The sequence below is a fragment of the Pan troglodytes genome, chromosome 6 (assembly GCF_028858775.2).
Source record: "Pan troglodytes isolate AG18354 chromosome 6, NHGRI_mPanTro3-v2.0_pri, whole genome shotgun sequence".
In the NCBI taxonomy this organism is placed as follows: Eukaryota; Metazoa; Chordata; class Mammalia; order Primates; family Hominidae; genus Pan; species Pan troglodytes.
This window is the reverse complement of record NC_072404.2, coordinates 92,797,992-92,822,269: the sequence shown is the minus strand read 5'-3', so window position 1 is coordinate 92,822,269 and position 24,278 is coordinate 92,797,992. Positions and strand designations below refer to the sequence as shown.

At 38.9% G+C, this 24,278-nt stretch overlaps 1 protein-coding gene across 2 annotated transcripts in view; it reads left to right on the top strand.

Annotated features, from left to right (window-relative positions):
- Positions 1–24,278, top strand: part of SEMA3E (semaphorin 3E) — a 283,057-nt gene that overhangs the window by 178,465 nt on the left and 80,314 nt on the right. For both annotated transcript variants that reach the window (XM_527803.9, XM_054687610.2), the window contains exon 4: positions 2,165–2,284. In XM_527803.9, the coding sequence (XP_527803.7) occupies positions 2,165–2,284 (120 nt within the window). The remainder of the gene's footprint in view (positions 1–2,164; positions 2,285–24,278) is intronic.

Genomic DNA, 24,278 nt, shown 5'->3' with positions numbered 1-24,278 from the left:
TTATTCTCTCTTTCTGTAGTTTCCCTGCTGGGTGTGAGTGGCAAAATGCTGTGTATCAGCACCCAGACACAGTCCCTAACACACTAAGACATCAGTGATAGAACTTTCACATGCGAGCAGTGGCTAGCTGATTTTGTGACACAAATGCACCCTGGAGGAAGTCCTAGACATCTGCCTGTCAAAGTGAACTTAACCTTTTTTTCAGTTAAAAAAAAAAAAAACTATATAAATGACTAACACACATTATACCAACTCCTCATTCTCTGTAGCAGCTGGGTCACAGCCAAGGAGTGAGTCAGCACATTCCTGTTGCCTTAGCCCACAGCATGATGCTGACTAATTGAACATAATCTTAGGCCATGTCAATCTAGCTCAGCTGAGCCAAAATGTGGTCTAATAGGCTCCCTCTCAGATGTGACGGTGTGTCAAGAGAGGAAGTGCAGGTGCTTATGGAAATAAACAACACATATTTTCACCATGCCTGAATGAAAAGATTCTACCAAATATATGGGTCACCCAAAGAATAAAATATCATGTGAATGCAAACTTGAAGAAATAAGTGTACCTGTGTGCTCTGGATAATCAATTCGATAGTGCACTCCTCATTCTAGCCAAGTGATTCCACTGGCCTTTTCCTCCTAATACTGTTATAGGATAGACTTTAAAGTGCTGAAATCACAACAGGTCCTTATAAAACGTGACAGTAACTGATGATTGCATGTATTGATTTCAAGTAATACTGGGCACTAAAAGAGTTTAGTATTTATTTCATAATTTATTTTTAATGGAATGGCAACACCTAATTTGTCAAAAGAATGCTTGCTAAAATTAATTTAGCCAAGTTGATTTTGAAGCTATTGTAAACTTTTTTTTTAAATTCAGTATACTGATCATAAAATTCATTTACTGATGAATATATTAAAACTTTGTTAAGCATGTTATGTATTAGGTGCTGTGCTCAATTAACTGGGAAATGCCGAGATGCGTAAAATAGATTCTGCCCTCAAGAAGCTTAGAGTTGAATACCAGTGTTGACAAACTAGAGCTTCTAGGCCGAAGGTGGCTTGTTGCCTATTTCTGTAAATAAAGTTTTATTTGAACACAGCCCCACACATTTAGTTTTGTATTGTTTATGGCTCCTTTCATGCTATAGCTGCAAAGGTGAATAGTTGCAACAGAGACCAGATAGCTCATCAAACTAAATACATTTACATTCTCGTCCTTTACAGAAAAAGTTTGCTGATCCCCAGTCTACTACTATTTCTTACAGTAATATAGTAATCTTATCATAGTCCTGCAACAAAATGTTATTTTTGTTGGTTAGTTTTCCATATTTACTTAACAATTCTCTCTGAAGGTGCTTTATGTGAATTTGTGAGTGTGAGAATATAAGACTTACTTTCCAAAACATTAAAATTCTGTTTGTCCTAAAGACTACATATTTTGAGAGGCTGAGGCAGGCAGATCGCTTGAGCCCAGGAGTTTGAGACTAGCCTGGGCAACATGGGGAAACCCCATTTCTGCAAAAGATACAAAAAGATTAGCTGGGCATGGTGGCACATGCCTGTAGTTGCAGCTACTCCAGAGGCTGAGGTGGGAGGATCACTTGAGCCTGGGAAGGCGAGGCTGCAGTGAGCTGAAATTACACCACTATGTTCCAGCCTGGGAAACAGAGTGAGACCCTGTCTTGGGAAAAAAAAAAAAAGACTGCATATTTCCATATGAATAACTATGCTTTTTCAAATTTTTGGTTTTAATGACTTTATGCTGATTCATTGTTTATACTGTACTTAAAAAACTAACAGCATTGGGAATAACTTAATTACTTAGTGGAACATATTGTCATGAGAATTTTTACACTTGAAGAAATTTCTGAATAGTGCTTTTTTTATTCCTCAATTGTAAACTAGAATACATGAAAAATGATGCAGTCTCATTATAAAATGTAATTTACACATCACTGCTAACCAAAATGTGTTTCAATCACCCCAGTTTCTTCTCCAAGTTCTTGTCCTCTTTTCTTCTCCAAGTTCTTTGTCCTCCTTCACCCAACAGAGATTTACGGTAAAACATGAGCTTTCTAGGGCTAGGAAAAACAAAAATCAAAAAGGACTAAACATGTTTATTATACTGATAGATTCCTTCCCTTTTTTTCCTGCTTTAGGGTGAATGTGCAAATTATGTTCGGGTTTTGCATCACTATAACAGGACACACCTTCTGACCTGTGGTACTGGAGCTTTTGATCCAGTTTGTGCCTTCATCAGAGTTGGATATCATTTGGAGGTAAGATGTTTCATTCATTGCTGTCAATACAAACAATGCTTAAAACAACCTTGTTCTCAAAGAAAGACTACAGCATTTCTTCCCAAGAAAGATAAAAGCATTTGCGATGTACTGAATCAGTTTGCTTGAGACAGAGAAATTATCTTTCTGGGCCTTTAAAATTCTTGTCAAGTACAAAATCTGTGAACCAATTAATTTACTATGTACTCAATTCACTTAATAATTTTATTTGCTTAATTTGCCCACCAAGAACATCTCTTAACATCAAACTGTGTTCTCTATTGTGTTATATTAATATTTTCATTAATTTAACCACCAAACTGGAATATGTATATAGGTGGGTGTGTATGTGTGTGTATATATATAATTTACATAAATAAAATATAATATTTTACAAAGGACATGCAAAGACTTTTTGATTCTGTAATTACTTTCTCATGGTCAGGTGAGGTAGGGAATGCAGGAGGAGGGAAGATTTCAAACTGAGTTAAGATAAATATTACTTGGTGCCAGTTATACATCTCTTCCGCTAAGACTTTGCCACTAGGTGATACTGCATAATAAAAGCAAATCCCAACTGAATCCTGCCACACATATAATATTTACTAGCAAGTAGGCTCAAAGATCAGTCATATAACCTATTCCTGTAAGCTGGGTGAATCGCAACTCTCGTTACTTTTAAGTACATTTTGAAGCACTCTATATCACAATTTTACCCTGAAGCATATGAAACAATATACTTATGTAGAATCTGTTATTTTTCATCTACATTGGAAGGCAGAGTCCTACATTAAGACAAGGCACAGATAAAATCGAGTTCTAGATATTCTGTTGTTAAGCAGCTAGACTCATGATTCTTATATTCCATTTATGAAAGTGCAGCAGTTGCCATAAAATATTAATATTTTAAGCCACCACATACAAAGAACACCATTTCACCACTAAAATATTATTTCTGATATTCCTTATACTAGTTAACCCTCAGGTGCAAATATAATTCGAAGTATTTGAAGTGCTTAATAGCTGCCCCTGGAGAGCGCCCGTGATTTAACTACTTCAGCTGTTAACTATCTATATAGGGAGATTTTATCATTAGTTTCATGTGCATCCATGTGAAGAGACCACCAAACAGGCTTTGTGTGAGCAACATGGCTGTTTATTTCACCTGGGTGCAGGCGGGCTGAGTCTGAAAAGAGAGTCAGCGAAGGGAGATAAGGGTGGGGCCGTTTTATAGGATTTAGGTAGGTAAAAGAAAATTACAGTCAAAGGGGGTTTGTTCTCTGGCGGGCAGGAGTGGGGGTCTCAAGGTGCTCAATGGGGGTGTTTTTTGAGCCAGGATGAGCCAGGAAAAGAACTTTCACAAGGTACTGTCATCACTTAAGGCAAAGACCAGCCATTTACACTTCTTTTGTGGCGGAATGTCATCAGTTAAGGTGGGGCAGGGCATATTCACTTCTTTTGTGATTCTTCAGTTACTTCAGGCTATCTGGGCGTATACGTGCAAGTCACAGGGGATGCGATGGCTTGGCTTGGGCTCAGAGGCCTGACATTCCTGCCTTCTTATATTAATAAGAAAAATAAAACAAAATAGTGTTGAAGTGTTGGGGCGGCGAAAATTTTTGGGGGGTGGTATGGAGAGAGAATGGGCGATGTTTCTCAGGGCTGCTCAAGCGGGATTAGGGGCGGCGTGGGAACCTAGAGTGGGAGAGATTAAGCTGAAGGGAGATCTTGTGGTAAGGGGTGATATTGTGGGGTTGTTAGAAGAAACATTTGTCGTATAGAATGATTGGTGATGGCCTGGATACGGTTTTGTATGAATTGAAAAACTAAATGGAATAACAGAAGGAGAAAAACAGGTATAAAAGGTCTAAGAATTGGGACTACTCAGGATATCTGATTAGAGAGTGCCTAAGGAGATTCAGCATAGTCCTGCCAGCAAAGATTATTTATTTACTTCAAGAGTTAAGAGTGGCAGTTTGGGGATAGCACCAGGAGATATCAGCTGTGATGGCTTGGAAAAAGTGTAAACCGGCAGTGTAAACAAGAGCAGGGCATGTATGAGTAGTTGAGAACGGTGAATAGGAGTATGACTAGACAAGATAGTAGGGATGACAAGTTTTTGGGGGCACAGTCTAAGTTAGTCTGGTGTCTGGAATGAGACTGGGGCCTAATGAAAAGGAGCATCTATACAGGAGCTTAAATGGGCTGTACCCTGTAGCATTCCGAGGACAGGCCTGAATTCTGAGAAGGGAAAGTGGTAAAAGTATTGTCCAGTCCTTTTTGGTGGCTGAACTTGGTGAGGTGTGTTTTAAAAAGATCTTTAGTCCATTCTACTTTTCTTGAAGACGAAGGACCGTAAGGGATATAAAGGTTTCACTGAATACTAAGAGCCTGAAAAACTGCTTGGCTGATTTGACTAATAAAGGCTCATCTGTTATCAGACTGTATTGAGGTGGGAAGGCTTAACTGAGGAATTATGTCTGACAGAATGGAAGAAATGACTGCAGTGGCCTTCTCAGACCCTGTAGAAAAGGCCTCTACCTATCCAGTGAAAATATCTACCTAGACTAAGAGGTATTTTAGTTATCTGACTCAGGGCATGTTTAGTAAAGCTAATTTGCCAGTCCTGGGTGGGGCAAATCCTCGAGCTTGATGTGTAGGGAAGGGAGGGGGCCTGAATAATCCCTGAGGAGTAGTAGAATAGCAGATGGAACACTGAGAAGTTATTTCCTTGAGGATAGATTTCCACGATGGAAAGGAAATGAGAGGTTCTAAGAGGCGGACTAGTGGCTTGTACTATAGTATAACCTGCCTTTGCTGGTGTGTGGTGATTAGGCCTGGTGGAACTGCCATCAATAAATCAAGCGTGATCAGGGTGAGGAACAGGAAAGAAGGAAATTTGGGGAAATGGGGTGAATGTCAGGTGGATCAGAGACAACAGTCATGGGGGTCAGGTGTGGTATCAGGAATAATGTGGGAGGCCGGATTGAAGTCTGGGCCAGCAACAACAGTAATTGTGGGAGACTCAACAAAGAGTGAGTACAGCTGAAGGAGCCGGGGAGCAGAAAGTATATGCATCAGGTATGAGGAAGAAAATAGATTTTGGAAGTTATGAGAACTGTAGAGAGTGAGTTGAGCATAGTTTGTGATTTTGAGGGCCTCTAAAAGTATTAAAGCAGCGGCAGCCGCTGCACCCAGACATGAGGGCTAGGCTAAAACAGTAAGGTCAAGTTGTTTGGACATAAAGGCTACAGGGTGTGGTCCTGGCTCTTGTGTAAGAATTCTGACCGCGCTAACCCTGCCTAGGAAGGAAAGGAGTTGTTGTTTTGTAGAAGGTGCTTGGGTTTGAGAGATCAGTCGGACACGATTGCAGGGGAGAGCACGTGTGTTTTTATGAGAATTATGCCGAGATAGGTAACAGATGAGGAAGAAATTTGGGCTTGATTGAAGTAACGGGGGCTGTCTGTGAAGCTTTGCGGCAGTACAGCCTAGGTAATTTGCTGAGCTTGATGGGTGTCAAGGTCAGTCCAAGTGAAAGCGAAGAGAGGCTGGGATTAAGGGTGCAAAGGAATAGTAAAGAAAGCATGTTTGAGATCTAGAACAGAATAATGGGTTGTAGAGGCAGGTATTGAGGATAGGAGAGTATATGGGTTTGGCACCACGGGGTGGATAGGCAAAACAATTTGGTTGATAAGGTGCAGATCCTGAACTAACTTGTAAGGCTCGTCTGGTTTCAGGACAGGTAAAGTGGGGGAATTGTAAGGAGAGTTTATAGGCTTTAAAAGGCCATGCTGTAGCAGGCGAGTGATAACAGGCTTTAATCTTTTTAAAGCGTGCTGCGGGATGGGATATTGGCGTTGAGTGGGGTAAGGGTGATTAGGTTTTAATGAGATGGTAAGGGGTGCATGATCGGTCACCAAGGAGGGAGTAGAGGTATCTTATACTTGTGGGTTAAGGTGGGGAGATACAAGGGGAGGATGTGAAGGAGGCTTTGAACTGGGGGAAAAGGCAGCAATGAGGTGTGGCTGTAGCCTAGGAATAGTCAGGGAAGCAGATAATTTAGTTAAAGTGTCTCGGCCTAATAAGGGAACTGGGCAGGTGGGGATAACTAAAAAGGAGTGCTTAAAAGAGTATTGTCTAAGTTGGCACCAGAGTTGGGGAGTTTTAAGAGGTTTAGAAGCCTGGCCGTCAATACCCACAACAGTTATGGAGGCAAGGGAAACAGGCCCTTGAAAAGAAGGTAATGTGGAGTGGGTAGCCTCCGTATTGATTAAGAAGGGGACGGGCTTACCTTCCACTGTGAGAGTTACCCAAAGCTTGGCGTCCATAATGGTCTAGGGGGCTTCCGAGGTGATCGGGCAGTGTCGGTCTTCAGCCGCTAAGCTGAGAAGATCTGGGAAGGAGTCAGTCAGAGAGCCTTGGGCCAGAGTTCCAGGGGCTCTGGGAATGGCTGCCACGTGAGTTGAACAGTCCGATTTTCAGTGGGATCCCACACAGATGGGACGCAGCTTAGGAGGAATCCCGGCCTGCGGGCATTCCTTGGCCCAGTGGCCAGATTTCCGGCACATGTAGCAAGCTCCCGTGGGAGGAGGTTCTGGAGGAACGCCTGGCCGCTGCGGTTTAGGCGTTTGGAAGTTCTTGTGTGCTGGAGATGTGGCGGGGTTTGTCTCACAGTGGAGGCAAGGAATTGCAACTTTTTTCTATTGTACACCTTGAAGGCGAGGTTAATTAAATCCTGTTGTGGGGTTTGAGGGCCGGAATTTAATTTTTGGAGTTTTATTTAATGTCGGGAGCAGATTGGGTAATAAAATGTATTTTGAGACTAAGACAGCCTTTTGACCTTTTAGGGTCTAGGGCTGTAAAGTGTCTCAGGGTTGCTGCCAAACAAGTCATGAACTGGGCTGGATTTTTATATTTGATGAAAAAGAGCCTAAACGCTATCTGATTTGGGATAAAGAAAAAGAGCATTAACCTTGACTATGCCTTTAGCTCCAGCCACCTTTTTAAGAGTAAATTGTTGGGCAGGATGGGGAGGGATAGTCACTGAACGAAACTGTAAGCCGGACCAGGTGTGAGGAGGGGAGGTGATAAAAAGATTATAGGGTGGAGGAGCAGAGGCTGAGGAAGAATTGGGACCTAGCTCGGCCTGGTGAGGAGCAGCCTGGGGAGGAAGGGAGAGGTCAGATGGGTCTGAAGAAAAGGAAGATTAGAAAGACTCAGCAATGCTTGGGGTTGGTACTGAGGGGACAGGCAGGAGGGAAAGAAGGAAGATTTGGGACGAGTTGCACTGGGCACAGAGACTAGGAAGGGACTGATGTGTAAAAGAATGTGTGGACGTCAGGCATCTCAGACCGTTTGCCTATTTTACGACAAGAATTATTTAGATCTGGCAGGATGGAAAAATTCAAAGTGCCATTTTCTGGCTATTTGGAACTACTGTCCAGTTTGTATTGGGGTCAAGCGGCATTGCAGAAGGAAACAAGGCATTTAGGTTTTAGGTCAGGTGTGAGTTGAAGAGGTTTTAAGTTTTTGAGAACACAGGCCAAGGGAGTAGAAGGAGGAATGGAGGGTGGAAAGTTGCCTATAGTGAAGGAAGCAAGCCTAGAGAAAAGAGAGAGTAGAGAAATGGAGGGAAGGGGTTTGGGGGTTCTTACCTTCCAGAAAAGTGGGAAAAGGGGTTGGGGCACAGAGATAAGAGGTCGGGGTGCGGAAATAAGGGATGGAGTGCAGAAATAAGGGGCTGGGGCATGGAGATAAGGGGCCGGGGCACAGAGATACAAGAGGTCGGGGTGCAGAAATAAGGGATTCGGGTGCAGAAATAAGCGATTGGGGCGCAGAGATAGGTTGGGGTACTTGCCCCTCCTCTAGAAAAGTGGGACTTGCTGCTAAGAGTGAAGGAGAAGGGGTTGAGGGGTGCATGCCCCTCCCCCAGAAAAGTGGGACTTGCTGCTAAGGGTGAAGGAGAAGGGGTTGAGGGGTACTTGCCCCTCCCCCAGAAAAGTGGGACTTGCCGCTAAGGGTGAAGGAGAAGGGGTTGAGGGGTCCTTGCCCCTCCCCCAGAAAAGCAGAGAAGGGGTAGAGACAAGGAGAGAAGGGGTTGGGGTACTTGCCCCTTTCCCAGAAAGGCAGGACTTGCCGCTAAGGGTGAAGGACCAAGGCAGGCGTCCCTGCATGGTCTGACACCTTTGAAACGTGGGTAAATAATCAGAGAGGCATCCCTGCAATGATTAAACACCAAGGGAAGGCTGCCTTCCCAGTCCATGACCCGTGCCGGAGTTTTGGGTCCACGGATAAAATGTGTCTCCTTTGTCTCTCCCAGAAAATGAAAGGAATTGAAATTAAGGGAGAGATTGAAGAGTGGAAAGGAGAAAGTGGTTGAGGGACAGTGAGAGAGGTTGGAGAAGAGAGTAAGAAGAGGCTGCTTACCTGATTTAAAATTGGTGAGATGTTCCTTGGGCTGGTCAGTCTGAGGACCTGAGGTCGTAGGTGGATCTTTCTCATGGAGCAAAGAACAGGAGGACAGGGGATTGATCTCCCAAGGGAGGTCCCCCGATCCGAATCACGGCACCAAATTTCATGCACGTCCGTGTGAAGAGACCACCAAACAGGCTTTGTGTGAGCAACATGGCTGTTTATTTCACCTGGGTGCAGGCAGGCTGAGTCCAAAAAGAGAGTCAGTGAAGGGAGATAAGGGTGGGGCCGTTTTATAGGATTTGGGCAGGTAAAGGAAAATTACAGTCAAAAGGGGTTTGTTCTCTGGCGGGCAGGAGTGGGGTCACAAGGTGCTCAGTGGGGGTGCTTTTTGAGCCAGGATGAGCCAGGAGAAGGACTTTCACAAGGTAATGTCATCACTTAAGGCAAGGACCAGCCATTTACACTTCTTTTGTGGTGGAATGTCATCAGTTAAGGTGGGGCAGGGCATATTCACTTCTTTTGTGATTCTTCAGTTACTTCAGGCCATCTGGGCATATATGTGCAAGTCACAGGGGATGCGATAGCTTGGCTTGGGCTCAGAGGCCTGACAATTAGCATATTTTAAATGTTAACCACTCCTAGTTGTAGATTAAATTAACTAACATCCAAAATACATCATAGTGTATATATTGATTCATTTTAAAGAAACAATGCAGAGGATATAAAAGTAGAACTTTAGAGATATGGAAGGCAAATCAGGCCACTGTAAGGTCAGAATATATAGATGTGTACAACAAAGTATACCTATGTATATACGTGTGTATGTATATACACAGTCAGAATATTTACCTCTTGTGATGCAAATCTGCTAGAAACAAATTCAGTTTCATTTATTTGAAAATGCTTTTGTTTCACCTTTATTTTCAAAGGAATTTTCCTTGGTTATAGAATTCTGCGTTAATAGTTGCTTTGTGGTTTTGTTTTGTTTTCTCCTTTCAGTATCTCAAACTGCTTTGTCTTCTAATCTCTTTCTAATGTAAAGCTTTATTCCTATTGATGTTTCCCTTTTAAAATTGCTTTATCTTTTAAGATTTTGTCTTTATCATTGGTTTTCAACAGTTTCAATAGTGTGACTTTATGTGTGCAGGAGTGGGAGGGATCAGTATCTGTATTTCTTAGGATACTGAGATTCTTGGATACTTAACGTTATTCTTTCCATCTAATTTGGTAAATTTTGGTCAGTATTTCTTCAAATAATATTTCTTCATTTACCCACTCCTTTCCTTCAGTGTGTATATATATATATATACACACACACACATATATACATATGTATATATATATATACATATATATTTATATTTGTTATATATATATTATATAACATATAATCGTATATATATATAACAAAAAAGAAAAATATATATATTAGACTTCTAGGCATTGATCTAAGACACACAGTTCATTTTTATTCAACCTTTTCCTCTGCTTTTCAGATTGGAAAAATTCTATTGATTTATATTCAAATTCATGTACTATTTCTCCTGATATCTCCAATGTGCTACTAAGCTCACCCCGTTGGATGTACCATACACAGCATAGTTTACTTGAAAGGTATATTAGCCCATGTAAACTTGCAATGGGCAGTAGTTACCTTTTTCAACTTTCCAGGCACTACCTTTCATTTGCTTGCACATACGGTTCAGATGTTGGACAGGGATGCTGAAGATAATTTATAAGGGTACATACCATAGCTTCTAGATTTCACCACTCATTTTTCTGCTTGAGTTCTAGCCATTCATTTCTACATGAATTAAGGGGTTTCCTCAAGTGAAAAATCTCTTTAGTCTTTGTCTATTCTTAATTGATCTCCAGTGCCTTCTAGAAGTTTTTAAAAATAAATAAATATATATACATATATATAGTTTATCATCATTTTCTTTGAAAGATTTGTCCAATATAAGATGCATTATCATTAGCAGAACTGGAACTTGGTGTACTTCCACTTCATACACATGATATTGAATAACTTTATATCACATAATTACCTAAATATTAAATATGATTGAAATATTTGAGTCATGTTAGAATCTTTAAATATGATTGAATATTATTTCAATCAAATTCCAATAGTTGAATGTTTATATGATTGAAATAATATCCCACATAATTATCTAAATATCAGATATAATATATTTTGAAAAAATTATATATATATATGTCACAAGAGAAACTGGTGACCATCCGATAATAAAAGCAGTATGAGATTTATCCCCAAAACACCATTTAAAGGCTTGATGCAATTTTACATGAGGGAATTAAAAGTTACAAATCATTTAGGCAAGGAGAATACTTTGATTAAGCAGCTAAGAGGCAGGGATGTATGGAATCGGTTTGCAGAAATTTATGTTGGTTAGAGAACAGCAGGAGATAAAACTGGGACAAGTTGGTGGAAGATTTTAATACTACACATTGGCATTTTGTGTTATTGTAAAGACAGCATGGAGACGATGAAGGAGTTTTGAACAGAGCATTTGATTGACAAGACATTCATAATATTTAAGATTGATTCAAGCAGGGAGAGATGAAAAGCAAAGAAATTTAAGGAGGCTATTACATGATCGTTATGAGAGATCATGAAGGTATTTAACGCTGTTGTTGCAATAGGAAAGAAAAGGAAGTGTTGAACTCAAGTGAGAAGCTGCTCAGCAGGACAGTTTCTGTAACTTAGCATTTTGTCTGATGTCAAACATGAAAGGGAATTAAAAAGCAATTCTAATTTTATTTCTTGCTGATTGGGAAGAAATACAAAGTTCTTACAAGCAAGAGAGAGCTATGGAAGCAGGGTAGGTTTTTGTAAGAATCTAACAGATGTCCAGTATTTATTTCTGTTTTAATTTTTTCATTTTCACTTATGGTTATTTGAAAGAATGAGTCTGGAGCTAGGAGAGGGTGTTCTCAGAATAGACTGAATTATTAAACCCTGGGGGAGTAGTTAATAGTTTCCTCTGAGAGTCTTCTCTCTCTCTCTCTCTCTCTCTCTCTCTCTCTCTCTCTGTCATTCTGCTCTCACTTTTCTTTTCTCACTCTCACTTTCCCAAAATAACTTGAAAAGTGCCATTATTTAGGTGCTGGTAGAATGTCTAGGGAGTGTCATGAGCACTCAGAGAAAAATTGGATATAAGGCAAATCAGGTTAGTGCAAAATCCGAATTACATTTGAAAAAGAAAAGTTTTAAAATGATAGTTAATAGTATCAATGGTACAGTTTTAGTAAGGGGATAAGTAATTAGAAAGGAGATTACTGAAGAGTGACATAATAAATGCAATAATATCATTGATTTAATCAAGAAATAGAGTCATGGCTAGGCACAGTGGCGCTTGCCTGTAATCCCAGCACTTTGGGAGGCCAAGGCCGACAGATCACCTGAGGTCAGGAGTTCAAGACCAGCCTGGCCAACATGGTGAAACCCTATCTCTACTAAAAATACAAAAATTAGCCAGGCATGGTGGCCGGCATCTGTAATCCTGACTACTCAGGAGGCTGAGGCAGGAGAATCACTTGACCCCAGGAGGCGGAGGTTGCAGTGAGCCAAAATCTCACTATTGCACTCCGGCCTGGGCAACAAGAATGAGACTCCAACTCAAAAATTAATTAATTAATTAAATAAAATAGAGTCGTTAAAGAAAATAAATATGGAGAAAAACATAAAAAGTCTAAGAATGCTGATAGAAGATTTTTCTTAGAATAGCAGATAGAGAAAACTTAAATTATTTATTTTTTGCTACAGGCGTTGTTGATGAGGTTTTGATTTTGCATCCTACTTAATCCCTCTGTTTTTATGGGGGGATTTCATGGAGAATAAAATGAGTGTCCCTGCTGCTATTCTCTCAAAAGTCTCAGAGCACTTTTTAAACAGTAACAAGTGATACAAATATAAACTACTACAAGTTTATGTCTACCTCTGATTTTACTCACATCTCAAAGAAAATGGAAATTATGTGTTGAATGTAGATGCTCAGACAATAAGAAACAGAGTTTTAGGTATAAAGCACATATTCCTAGAGAATTGGCAAAGACCTTGAACTCTTGCAAAATTAAAATGGTTTTCATTACTTAACAGCCAACATTTCTCTTAAGAATGAGACGACTTTAGCACAAGAATATTAGCACGTTACTATTTGTATTTTCTTTTTTGCAAACAAATTACCAAAAATGTAGCTGATTAAAACACAGCTTCACACACTTATTATCTCACAGTTTCTGTGGGACGTGAGAGTCCAGGCACTGTTTAGTTGGCTCCTCTGCTAAAGGTCTCCCAAGGCTGAAATCAAGGTGTTGCAATCTTTCTGGAGCTCAGGGTCATATTCCAGGTTCATGAGGTTATTGGCAGAATTCACTTCCTTGCAGTTGTAAGACCAAGGTCCTCATTTTCTAGATGGCTATCAGCCAGGGGCTGCTGTCAACTCCTAGGGGTCACATGCAGTTCCTTGCCATGCGGCCCTGTCATAACATGGCTGCATACTTCTTCTAGACCAGCAGGCAAATCTTTCTGTGCAGTTTACTAAGAGGGAATCATACAGCACAGCTTCATCATGACAATGACTATCCCATCATGTTTGCCATATAAAGTAGTATAAGGAGTGATTTCTTACCGTATTCGCAGGTGTGCCTACACCAGAGGAAGGGGATCGTGTAGTACAGCTATATTTGAGAGTGGGATTCTTGAACACCATAAGCATTCTACCCACCACAGTATTCTTTCCATATCTTACATGTTAAAGAAAGGTTGCATTAATACAGGTATTTTTAGAAAATGTTTCTGGGAGAGGCAAGGCATAGGCCCAGAATGAAAGATGAGAAATGAAGCTGTTCTTTTTTAGAACTTTGTAGTGCTCCTCTTAAAAGAAAACTGCATTTCTCCTTGCAAAGATTAAGGGATGAATGTGTGGGCCATCTGCAGAATTTTTCTGCCCAAACCTCAGAAAATTTGATTGTCCTTGAGGGCATAAGCATTTGAATATAGACTGCTGCCATATTTTAACAGGGTACAGTATATTTTCTCAGTCTATATTTATTTAGAGCATATTTATATTAAGTTTTAAGTATGCAGGCTAAATTAGTCATGCAAATATATTTTGCCTCAAAGATAATCAACAATGTACTCTGTGATTTTCAATGTATGGTTTTGATAAAAGTTTCCTCTAGTGCAGAAAGTAGCAGCACAGCTATTTGGATAGTATTGGCTTCAAAATCATAAGGGTTATACATATACCTCTGAGATTACAAATCTCTCTGAAAATATGTAGATACTTTACACAAATAATGTTTTTAAAAGGTAGCCCACAGTTAAATGTTATAGACTGGAAATGATGTCTTCCAGTTGCTTGTATTCTGTAGTTAAATATTTTGTAATGTGACAGCAGGAGATTACTATTTAGACATAATGTTCTTGCCTTTTAAAGTCATATGTGTTACGCGTTATCTCATCGATCCCTGAAAGCTTGAACACCATATTTTAAGTAAATATTGAAAATATATTTTTAGGCCATGATTATTATTCCAAATAAAGCATACATGCTACAAATACATGAATTTTAAAATCAGATGTTTTCCTCAAAAGTATTTTATAAATATTTGTTTCTTAACTTTTTTTTCTGCTTATAGTACAAAGTAAACTCATTGGGATATTCAACAAAACTTGTAAGTTTTTGAGGTTCAAAAAGTCACCCATTATGTGACTGAAATGTGCCTTTTCTCTTTCACAGCTGAGATCATTATAGCCATGCATTTAATATTCTTTGTCCTTTCACAAATAAATATGCATATCTTAATTTTACAAACCATTTTCTTTAATATCAACTCTTCCTGCACCCAATTCTAAACCCCTGAAATTCTGAAGATTTCCAAATCTGTTATTTTAAAGAGTTTCTGTTGTATTTGTTTATTATTGCTTGTTTATCAAATATATATACACACATTATATATATATATATATATATATATATTTTTTTTTTTTTTTTTTTTTTGAGTCGGAGTCTTGCTCTGTCGCCCACGCTGGAGTGCAGTGGCGCCATCTCGGCTCACTGCAAGCTCCGCCTCCCGGGTTCACGCAATTCTCCTGCCTCAGCCTCCCGAGTAGCTGGGACTACAAGAGCCCGCCACCACGCCAGGCTAATTTTTTGTATTTTTAGTAGAGACGGGGTTTCACCGTGTTAGCCAGGATGGTCTCCATCTCCTGACCTTGTGATCCACCCGCCTCGGCCTCCCAAAGTGCTGGGATTACAGGCTTGAACCATCACGCCCGGCCCAAAATTATCTTTAATAGTAGGTAAAAATATTAAAGATAACCATTTTAAAATAATTTTAAAAATCTAGAGTGGGTAATAGCCAATTTAATAGAATAAATATGTGAATATTTACATTTTTATAACATTATACTTTCAGATAATTTTTATATATTAAACTAGACTTTAGTTAACAAAAATGTCCAGATTATAATTTGTACCAAGATACTTTTATAAACCTTTTTGGTCACATGATGTGAAGAATGACTCTGGCCTGCAATTTCTTGATCCTTTTATGTGAAAATAATATATAGAAATGTTTTACTGATTTAAAAATTATGGTAATTTTTAATATTTTCATTTCGAGTAAGTGGTTAGAAGGTAATGAGTATTCCCCTATGAAGTCAGAATATGTTTTGTTTTGGTCTCAGTCTATGAGTTTTTCATTCTGCAGACTAATTACTGTATATGGTTTTGTTTGTTTCTTTTGTTTTGTCTTTTGCTAGAAATGTAATGGAGATTACGGGCCATAAAAATAGAGATTACCTGACAATGGTACTTTTTTTTTTTTCAGTAGGGAGAATGGGATTATTTTACGCATTGGAGTTGATATTGAAAGTTAAATGCGAAACAGATAATTATTTACACTAACATAGTAGCTACCCAATAAATATCCAGCTCATGCCTGTAATCCCAGCACTTTGGGAAGTCAAGGTGGGCAGATAACAGGAGGTCAGGAGTTCAAGACCAGCCTCGCCAACATGGTGAAACCCCGTCTCTACTAGGAATACAAAAAAATTAGCCAGGCCTGGTGGTGGGCCCCTGTAATCCCAGCTACTCTGGAGGCTGAGACGGGAGAATTGCTTGAACCTGGGAGGCAGAGGTTACAGTGAGCCGAGATTGCGCCACTGCATTCTAGCCTGGGTTGCAGAGTAAGACTCCATCTCGAATATATATATATATATATATGATACAAATTAGCATTAGAAGAATTCAATGGAAACCAATACTTTAAAAGAAATTATGCATTTTATCCATTGGAGTATGCCATTTTCTACATTGTTTCTTCTGCTTTCTTTACTGAAATGAAAAGATACTTTTCAGTGCAGCTAATAGAAAAGGCAGTGCTGTGTTTCCCACGGCATTAAAAGGTGAGCCTGACACTGTCTCCAGAAGCTTGCAGTCTATTATTTTTGTGATTTTAAAACATCCAAGGTTATTTAAAAATGTTCTAGAATAGAGGGATTGTTCCTTCTGGCCTTCCTCTCCTGTCAATCTTATTAGTGAAAGCTAGTTAAATGATTTTCTGATGGGAAGGAAAAGAGGATTCCTTGTGCTAGTTTTTGTCTGAAAATGATTATAAGAAAGCTATTAGAAAGGTAGACTTCTTGACAAATGTCACTTATGGATCACTCTTTTGCATCCTTCCTGTGTGTGAGGCAGTTAGTAAGAAACCTCACTCTCTTGCACCTTCACTCTGCTCACCTTGCCTGTGAGCAAAGAGGAGGCCCTGAGAGAAACAGCGTGATGCTTATGTTGCTGAGCAGCCCTGCCGGTGGCCACTAGGGAATGAGGGAGCGGGAGAGGCATATGTTGAACCAGAACTCAGTAACTAATTAAAGAACTAGGAGGCTTAATTCACAGGGAGCCACTATGAGGGCTTTTTTTTCCCCCACTTGAACAAATATAAATACATGGAAGAAGTCAAAATAAGGAAAAGTGAAATGCTGCAAAGCCAACTTTGCCCACCTCTTCCATGGCATTCCTAATTCTGATTTTGCAGTCCTTATTCTGATTTTGTTGATTCTCACTCAAAATATTTCATGGACATTCATACACACACACACAAAGACACACACACACACATACATACAAATACACATATGGATATAATTCTATCTCATTCATTCAAATGCCCGCCTAGTATTTCATGGTAAGAATAAACCATAATGTATTTAATTAAGCAATTTATTTTTCAACTGTTAATCCTGAGGCTACAGCAAACCAGAAGAAGGAGAACGAGTGTGGTGCTTTGAGTGGTTTGGCACCTAAAGGGCAAATGAGCTTCTCATAATTGTGACCCAGCAAGCATTCATGTCTCTTTAGTTTGATCAGACGTTAGAAACTGGCAGCAATACGCCCAATTCAGCTCACAGATGTGCTTTGTTTGTCACAGACAGTGTTTCTTGTTTGTTTTCTTGCAAAGAGCATACTTTTAAAACCCAGTTGGTTTCACATAGTAAATTGTGATTTTCAATGGACCCACATGAAAAGAACCAGTTGGTGCTAAGTAGTTGCAGCCCCACTTTCCACATGGGACATGTGCTTAACAATATTCCACAGTTTCTGTCAAGCACACAATGCACACTTGCACCCAGGCTTTTTGCCAGTTTGCCATCTCCACCTGGCAATAAGAGGCATTTGCATTTGCTACTCAAGTATTAGAAGGAATATGCACCTCCTCAAAACCCTTAAGTGCTTAGAATCTAGTAGTAAATAACTATGGAATGAATGAAGGTGTAGATAAATGAATGGGTTTGTTACATTTATGCCTTGATGTAAAACTCCAAGATTCTAAGTCTAAATTAAAAAATTTCAGGCCTTGATTATAATATGTAAAAGATTTAGTTAAATTTGGTGAATTTTTGTTTTTTTAAACACTTTTTTGGTTAAGTTGGTTAAAGTGTTTATAAAAGGAATTTGCAAGTCCCCCTGTATTAGTCTGTTCCCATGCTGCTATAAAGAACTGCCTGAAACTGGGTAATTTATAAAGGAAAGAGGATTAATTGACTCACAGTTCCATACGGCTGAGGAAGCCTCAGGAAACTTACAATCATGGTGGAAGTGGAAGCAAACCTGTCCTTCTTCACATGATGGCAGGAAGGAGACGTGCTGAGCAAAGGGTGAAAAGCCCCTTATGATGTCATCAGATCTCATGAGAACTTACTATCACTAACAGGATGGGGGAAACTACCCCCATGATTCAATTATCTCTACCTGGTTCCTCCCATGACCATGGGGATTATGGGAGCTATAATTCAAGATGAGATTAGGGTGGGGAACACAACCAAAGCTTATTGCCCCCTCTCCTGACAACTTTTTTCTTTAATTATATAGATTCTGCCAACTCTTGGAACGGTTTAGTGGTAACATGATAATATGTACTTGTTTTTACTTTTCTGGTCTTTAAAACATAAGCGTAACAGAAACAGCAGACACATTCGTTAAGTACACCTGTTTTGTTAACTTATAAAATGAAAAAAGAAAAGTATACAGACAAAAAAAGATAACCTATGATTTTTTTTCAAAAATTGAACACATCAGTTTAAGCAGCATCTAGATCAATAAATAGAACACCAGTGCCCCAGAATCTGTTGTCCCCCTTCAATAACTACCCCCAAAATAAACACTATTATGATTTCTATCATCATAGATTAGTTTTGCCTCATTTAGAATTTTATGTAATGGAATCATACATCAAGTGTTTTTTGTGTGGTTAGTTTATTTTGCTCAACAGTTATACTGAGATTGATCTATGTTGTGTGTAGTTTTCATTCATGTGTTTTCATTACTGTATTTTATTTACATGGATATAACAATTTACTTTCCCACTTTTTCTGATCATTCTAATTGTTTATAGCAATTGTGCTGTAATTGTGCTGCTATGAGCATTCTTGTCCATATCTTTTGGTGAACTTATGGGTGTGTTTTTAGTTAGTATATTTTAGTAGTGGAATTGCTGTGCCATAGAGGATACATATGTTCAACTTTAGTAAATACTACTAAACCATTTTTGAGTCATTGTGCCTATTTTATGCCCACAAGTGGTGTATAAGTTTTCTAGTTACCCCACATTAAGCATTGTCTGTCTTTTTCTTAGGATTCTAATGGCTGCATAGTTGTATCACATTGTGGTCTTAATTTCCAATCTTTCTGATGCTCAAGAAAATTGTGTGCCTTTTATATGCTTATTGAGGCTTTGAGTCACTTTTGAGCTGAAGTCTTCAGTTTGCCATTTAAGAGCTGTTTGACATTTGCCAAATGGGTTTGTTGGGGGATTTTATGAGGGAGCAAGTATAAAATATCCAATTCAATACACAGCATACAGAAAATAATCAGTGAAAGATAATTCCTTTTATGGCCCCCTTCTGTGCTGTTTAAAACAAAATTTAAAACAAGGTCCAAAATAAAATTGGGAGGAAACAGTAGAGAGTAGTTGATTTATATGTGTATAATGTATGTAATTAGGGGGTGGGAAAAGAGAAACAGGAAGAGAGAACAAAACCAACTTTTTCTGATTATGATATTTAACTTATTGACAATCAAGTTAAGTCCGAAAGAAAATATGAGCTGTATAGTTCTCATTAGTGTGTGAGGGAGTAGAGATTAATGATATAAGCTTTTGATTCAAGAATACCTGGGTTTTTACTTTGTCTCTGTAGTTTAGATCTGTTATAAGGTTTTTAATAATATTGTCTTCATAAAATCAGTAGTGAAAATTAAATTTATATATGTATATGAAATTAAATATAAAAAATGAATATAAAATATTTTAAGCATAAAATATTTTTAAAATCCAAAATAAAAATTAGGCCAGTCGAGGTGGCTCATGCCTGTAATCCTAGCACTTTGGGAGGCCAAGGCAGGAGGATTACTTCAGCCCAGGAGTTTGAGACCAGCCTGGACAACATGGTGAAACCCTGTCTCTACCAAAAATACAAAAGTTAGCTAGGCGTGGTGGCGCATGCCTGTAGTCCTAGCTACTCAGGAGTCTGAGGTAGCAGGATCACTTGAGCCCAGGAGGTGGAGGTTGTAGTGAGCCGAGATTACGCCACTGCACTCCAGCCTGAGCGACAGAGCCAGAACCTGTCTCATAAATAAATCAATAAAATTTAAAAAATAAAACTTAAAATTTAATTGTATAAAAATTCAAACCTAAACTGTCAGTTATATGTTTGTATTTGGCCAGTAGTAAATTAAGTACTTAACATAAGGTAGCTATTTTTATTAACTTTTCTATCTTTGAGCTTTGAGACGTAATTGTAACATAATTCTTGATATAAGGGGCAGTGTCCATAATAAGTCAATTACAAAGAAAAATCTGAGGCTTTCTATGTATGAACTTTTGTCTCTCATACCAAAAACTTAATGTTATCCTAGTTCGTCACTTTTCACATTTATGATACTGTGTCAACCAGATGATTTCTTTTCCTTATGCGGCTACTGAGTAATGGTGGATGTTTTGTAGCAGCTACATTAGTCTACTTTAGTTTGGAAATGTTATCAGATTCGGTTTTCAAATTTTCTTTAAAGGATCTGGAGAAATTTTGAAAAAGTATACCTGAAGACATTAAAATTCTGTAACTCTAAAGATATATTTCACATTTGCTGAAACAATGACTCTAAGGAGAAAATATACTAGCGTGGTAGGACTTTCTTGGATTTTGTTTTGTTTTGTTTTTGTTTTAGAATAGGGTCTCACTCTGTTGCCCAGACTTCAATATAGTGGCAAAATCATAGCTCACTCTAGCCCTGAACTCCTAGCCTCAAGAGATCCTCCCACTTCAGCCTCCCAAAGCACTGGGCTTATAGACATGAGCCACCACACTCAGCCAGAATTTTTTTTGTTTTTAAGAATATGTTTACTAAGATATTTGGATAATATTAGGTGATTAAGTAATACATCGACTCCTTAACAGTAACTTGAATTTTATTAGTGTAGTCAAGTTGAATTAGTTATAAATTCAGTCACATACTATATTGCTAATTCATGGACATGATATGGAACAGATGTACCTAGAGTTAAATTTGGTGGGCTAATTAAAATATTGGCTTGATTAAAATGACTTGCTTTTTCCGGACTGGCAAGATGAATTTTTTCAGGTTTTACTTTCCACATGGAAATTATTTTAAATATAAGTCAACTCTAATTTTACTCATTTATTGTGTTAACTTTCAAAATTCCACATTGTTATAGATATTTTGTCCAGAAACTTTATTTTGAGTGTTTGCATGGATTAAACAGCTGGACAGAGAAAGATAGAAAAGTGGTTGAGTTCAGTAGAAAAAGAGGACTCATTGTGTTAACATTATTTTCCTATTAGAAATTGAAAAAAACAATATATGAGCCTCAAACAGAAATAAATCTTTTTGTTATCCTACTGTTGGAAAAATATCATTTGGCACGGCACTTACCACTTTGGCCACTGTGCCTTTGTTTACTGGCCTATCGTCTCCAGCATTTTCCATACTAACTGTATCTGTAATGTCACTGGAGAGATATGCCTCCAATGTTTCTATCTCTCTTGCTAAATATCTTTTCTATTTTGCAGTTGGAGTAAATAAATAAGCTTCCGTGTTCATCTTTCACTTTTCTCCAGCGATAGCCTTCCTTCTTCTAAGATGAAAAATGTTGCATAGACTTTGTAGTTGTTGTTGTTTGAGACAGAGTCTCACTCTGTCACACAGGCTGGAGTGCAGTGGTGCGATCTCGGCTCACTGCATCCTCCACCTCCTGGGTTCAAGCGATTTTCCTGCCTCGGCCTCCTGAGTAGCTGGGACTACAGGCGCCCGCCACCATGCCCAGCTAGTTTCTTTTGTATTTTTAGTAGAGACGGGGTTTCACCGTATTGGCCAGGATGGTCTCGATCTCCTGACCTCGTGATCCACCCACCTCGGCCTCCCAAGGTGCTGGGATTACAGGCGTGAGCCACCAGTCCCAGCCAAAATGTTGCATAGAGTTGTATATGTCCACCCATATTCTCATATTTGAACCACTTGACAGACTTTGTAGTCTATATTGATTAATTGATCAATATATAGATTCAGCATTATTTATAGAATAAAATTCTGGAACAAAATTAACAAGCTGTTCTCTCATCCTAGTCCAATCTCCTCAGGACAGTTTGTTTTTCTCTCTAATCCTCTGTTTTCTCATTTGCAAAGTTAGTTAAGAGGGCATCAACTAAATCCAAAATAGTATATAGTGAAGTAACATTGTCTATCTCACAATCTTATTGTAAGAATCAAATTATTCTAATAAGAATATTAATAAATAGAGCTACCGTGTATTACGTACATACCCTGTGCCAGATGTTTTTGTTCATTTATTTTGATACTCATAACACTTCACAAGGGAGTGTTAAATGTTATTCTCATTTAACAAATGAAAAAAGTAAGAAATGAAGTCACTTCTTAATGCTATTATACAGTACTGGAAGAACTTGAGCTTCATGGTCAAAGGCCAAGTTATTTTCATTATAATGTATTGCTTTCCCAAATTACATACTATATTGATGCATTTTGTAAAACTATGAAGGGTCACGTAGAGAGTTTAACGTTGGTAACAATTGTGTCTAAGCAGCATCTGCTGTGTGAATCTATACCTTCCACTGCTTTTCCACTCTTTCAATTTGATCTTCATCCTCAGCTGTCAGCAGACATCTCATTTTCAGTCTTTCAATACCCCCAGATTTTGCTTTTTTCTGACACAGGGGAGACCTCACTGCAGTGGTATTCACAAAACGTCACCACAAACTACTTGGTTCTTTGTGTATCTGTGTATTCACCTTTATAATTCATTGGCCTTGGTTCTGTTGAAACTTTTGTTTTCTCCACTGCTGTTTGAAACTGCTGAATATCATTAGAGACAATTGTAAGATGCCTTCACTGTTATTCAGATGAGCCTATATACATGTGGTCAATCTTTTTTAGCCCTTAATTAACTCTTGGCATTGTCCAAGTTGCTACTATTCTGGAGGGTGGATGGGAATAGATTAATGTAGTGGAAAGAATACAGGCTTTAGGACTAACATGAAATTTCAAATCCAAAGTCTGCTACACACTAACTGTGTAACCCTGAGTCAATATCCACGTTGAGCTTCAGTTTCCTTACCTATAAACTTAAGACTCCATTTTAATGAGTAGCTTGTCAAAGTTACATGGATTTTCTGAATCATAAATGGGAAAGCAGCTGCCTTAGGGACTGGAATGTAGTAAGTGTACACAAGATGCTACTTTTGTTCATGTTAAGTCTCCAATGCTGCCTTCACCGTTTTCTAACTCAAAGCATTTGAAATATCTCCTATTTAAAAAGGCAAATGGAGGCCATAAAGTAAAAGTCCATAACTTCCCTCTCTCTTTCACTTCTAAATTTAAATATTTGGTGCTACCTTTCCCCCTTTCTCAGATGAAGCCCTCACTCTTCTTTCTCAGATAATTTATTCCACCTATACTCTTTTTATTTATTTATTTATTTTAATTTGAGATGAAGTCTCACTCTTGTTGCCCAGGCTGGAATGCAATGGCGCAATCTTGGCTCACTGCAACGTCTGCCTCCTGGGTTCAAGCGATTCTCCTGCCTCAGCCTCCCAAGTTGCTGGGATTACAGGCACCCACCAGGACGCCCAGCTAATTTTTGTATTATTAGTAGGGACGGGGTTTCACCATGTTGGCCAGGCCTGTCTTGAACTCCTGACCTCAGGCCAAACGCCCACCTCAGCCTCCCAGAGTGCTGGGATTACAGGCATGAGCCACCGTGCCCGGCCCCACCTATACTCTTGATGACATCTCTTTGTTTCTTCATTACTTTAATCCACCAAATATCCTTTTTTTTCTATCCACTTCTACCTTCCAGAATATAAAAATGTTTTAGAGTTCTCTATTCTGAAATAAAAATTATAAAACAAACAAAAATTTTGCCTCAACCTTACTTAACCTACAAGCTGATTTATTGACTCCAGCATTTTCTAAAATGTCTTGAATGAATAGTCTGTATTTGCTATCTTTGCTTCCTCAACTTCCATTTACTCTTCCACTCAAGGTGCATCTATCACTTTGTTGAAACGGACTGGTTATTGTTACCTACAGCCTTCTAGTTGGTAAATGTCTTCCTTAACTCATTTTCCTCCACTGCTTCCTTGCTGCATCTGACAGTGTTAGTAATTTTCAAATAGAAGCTTTCTTCTTTTCATTTTTAGGAGCATGTTTCCCCCATAGTTTTGAAATGCTGAGGCTGGTCACAGTGGCTCATGCCTGTAATCCCAGCACTTTGGGAGGCCAAAACGGGCGCATCACCTGAGGTCAGGAGTTTGAGACCAGCCTGGCCAACGTGGCAAAATCCCATCTCTACTAAAAATACAAAAATTAGCCAGGAGTGGTGATATGTGCCTGTAGTCCCGGCTGCTCTGGGGGCTGAGGCAGGAGAATCACTTGAACCCCGGAGGCGGAGTTTGCAGTGAGCCGAGACTGAGCCACTGCACTCTGGCATGGGTGACAAAATGAGACTCCATCTC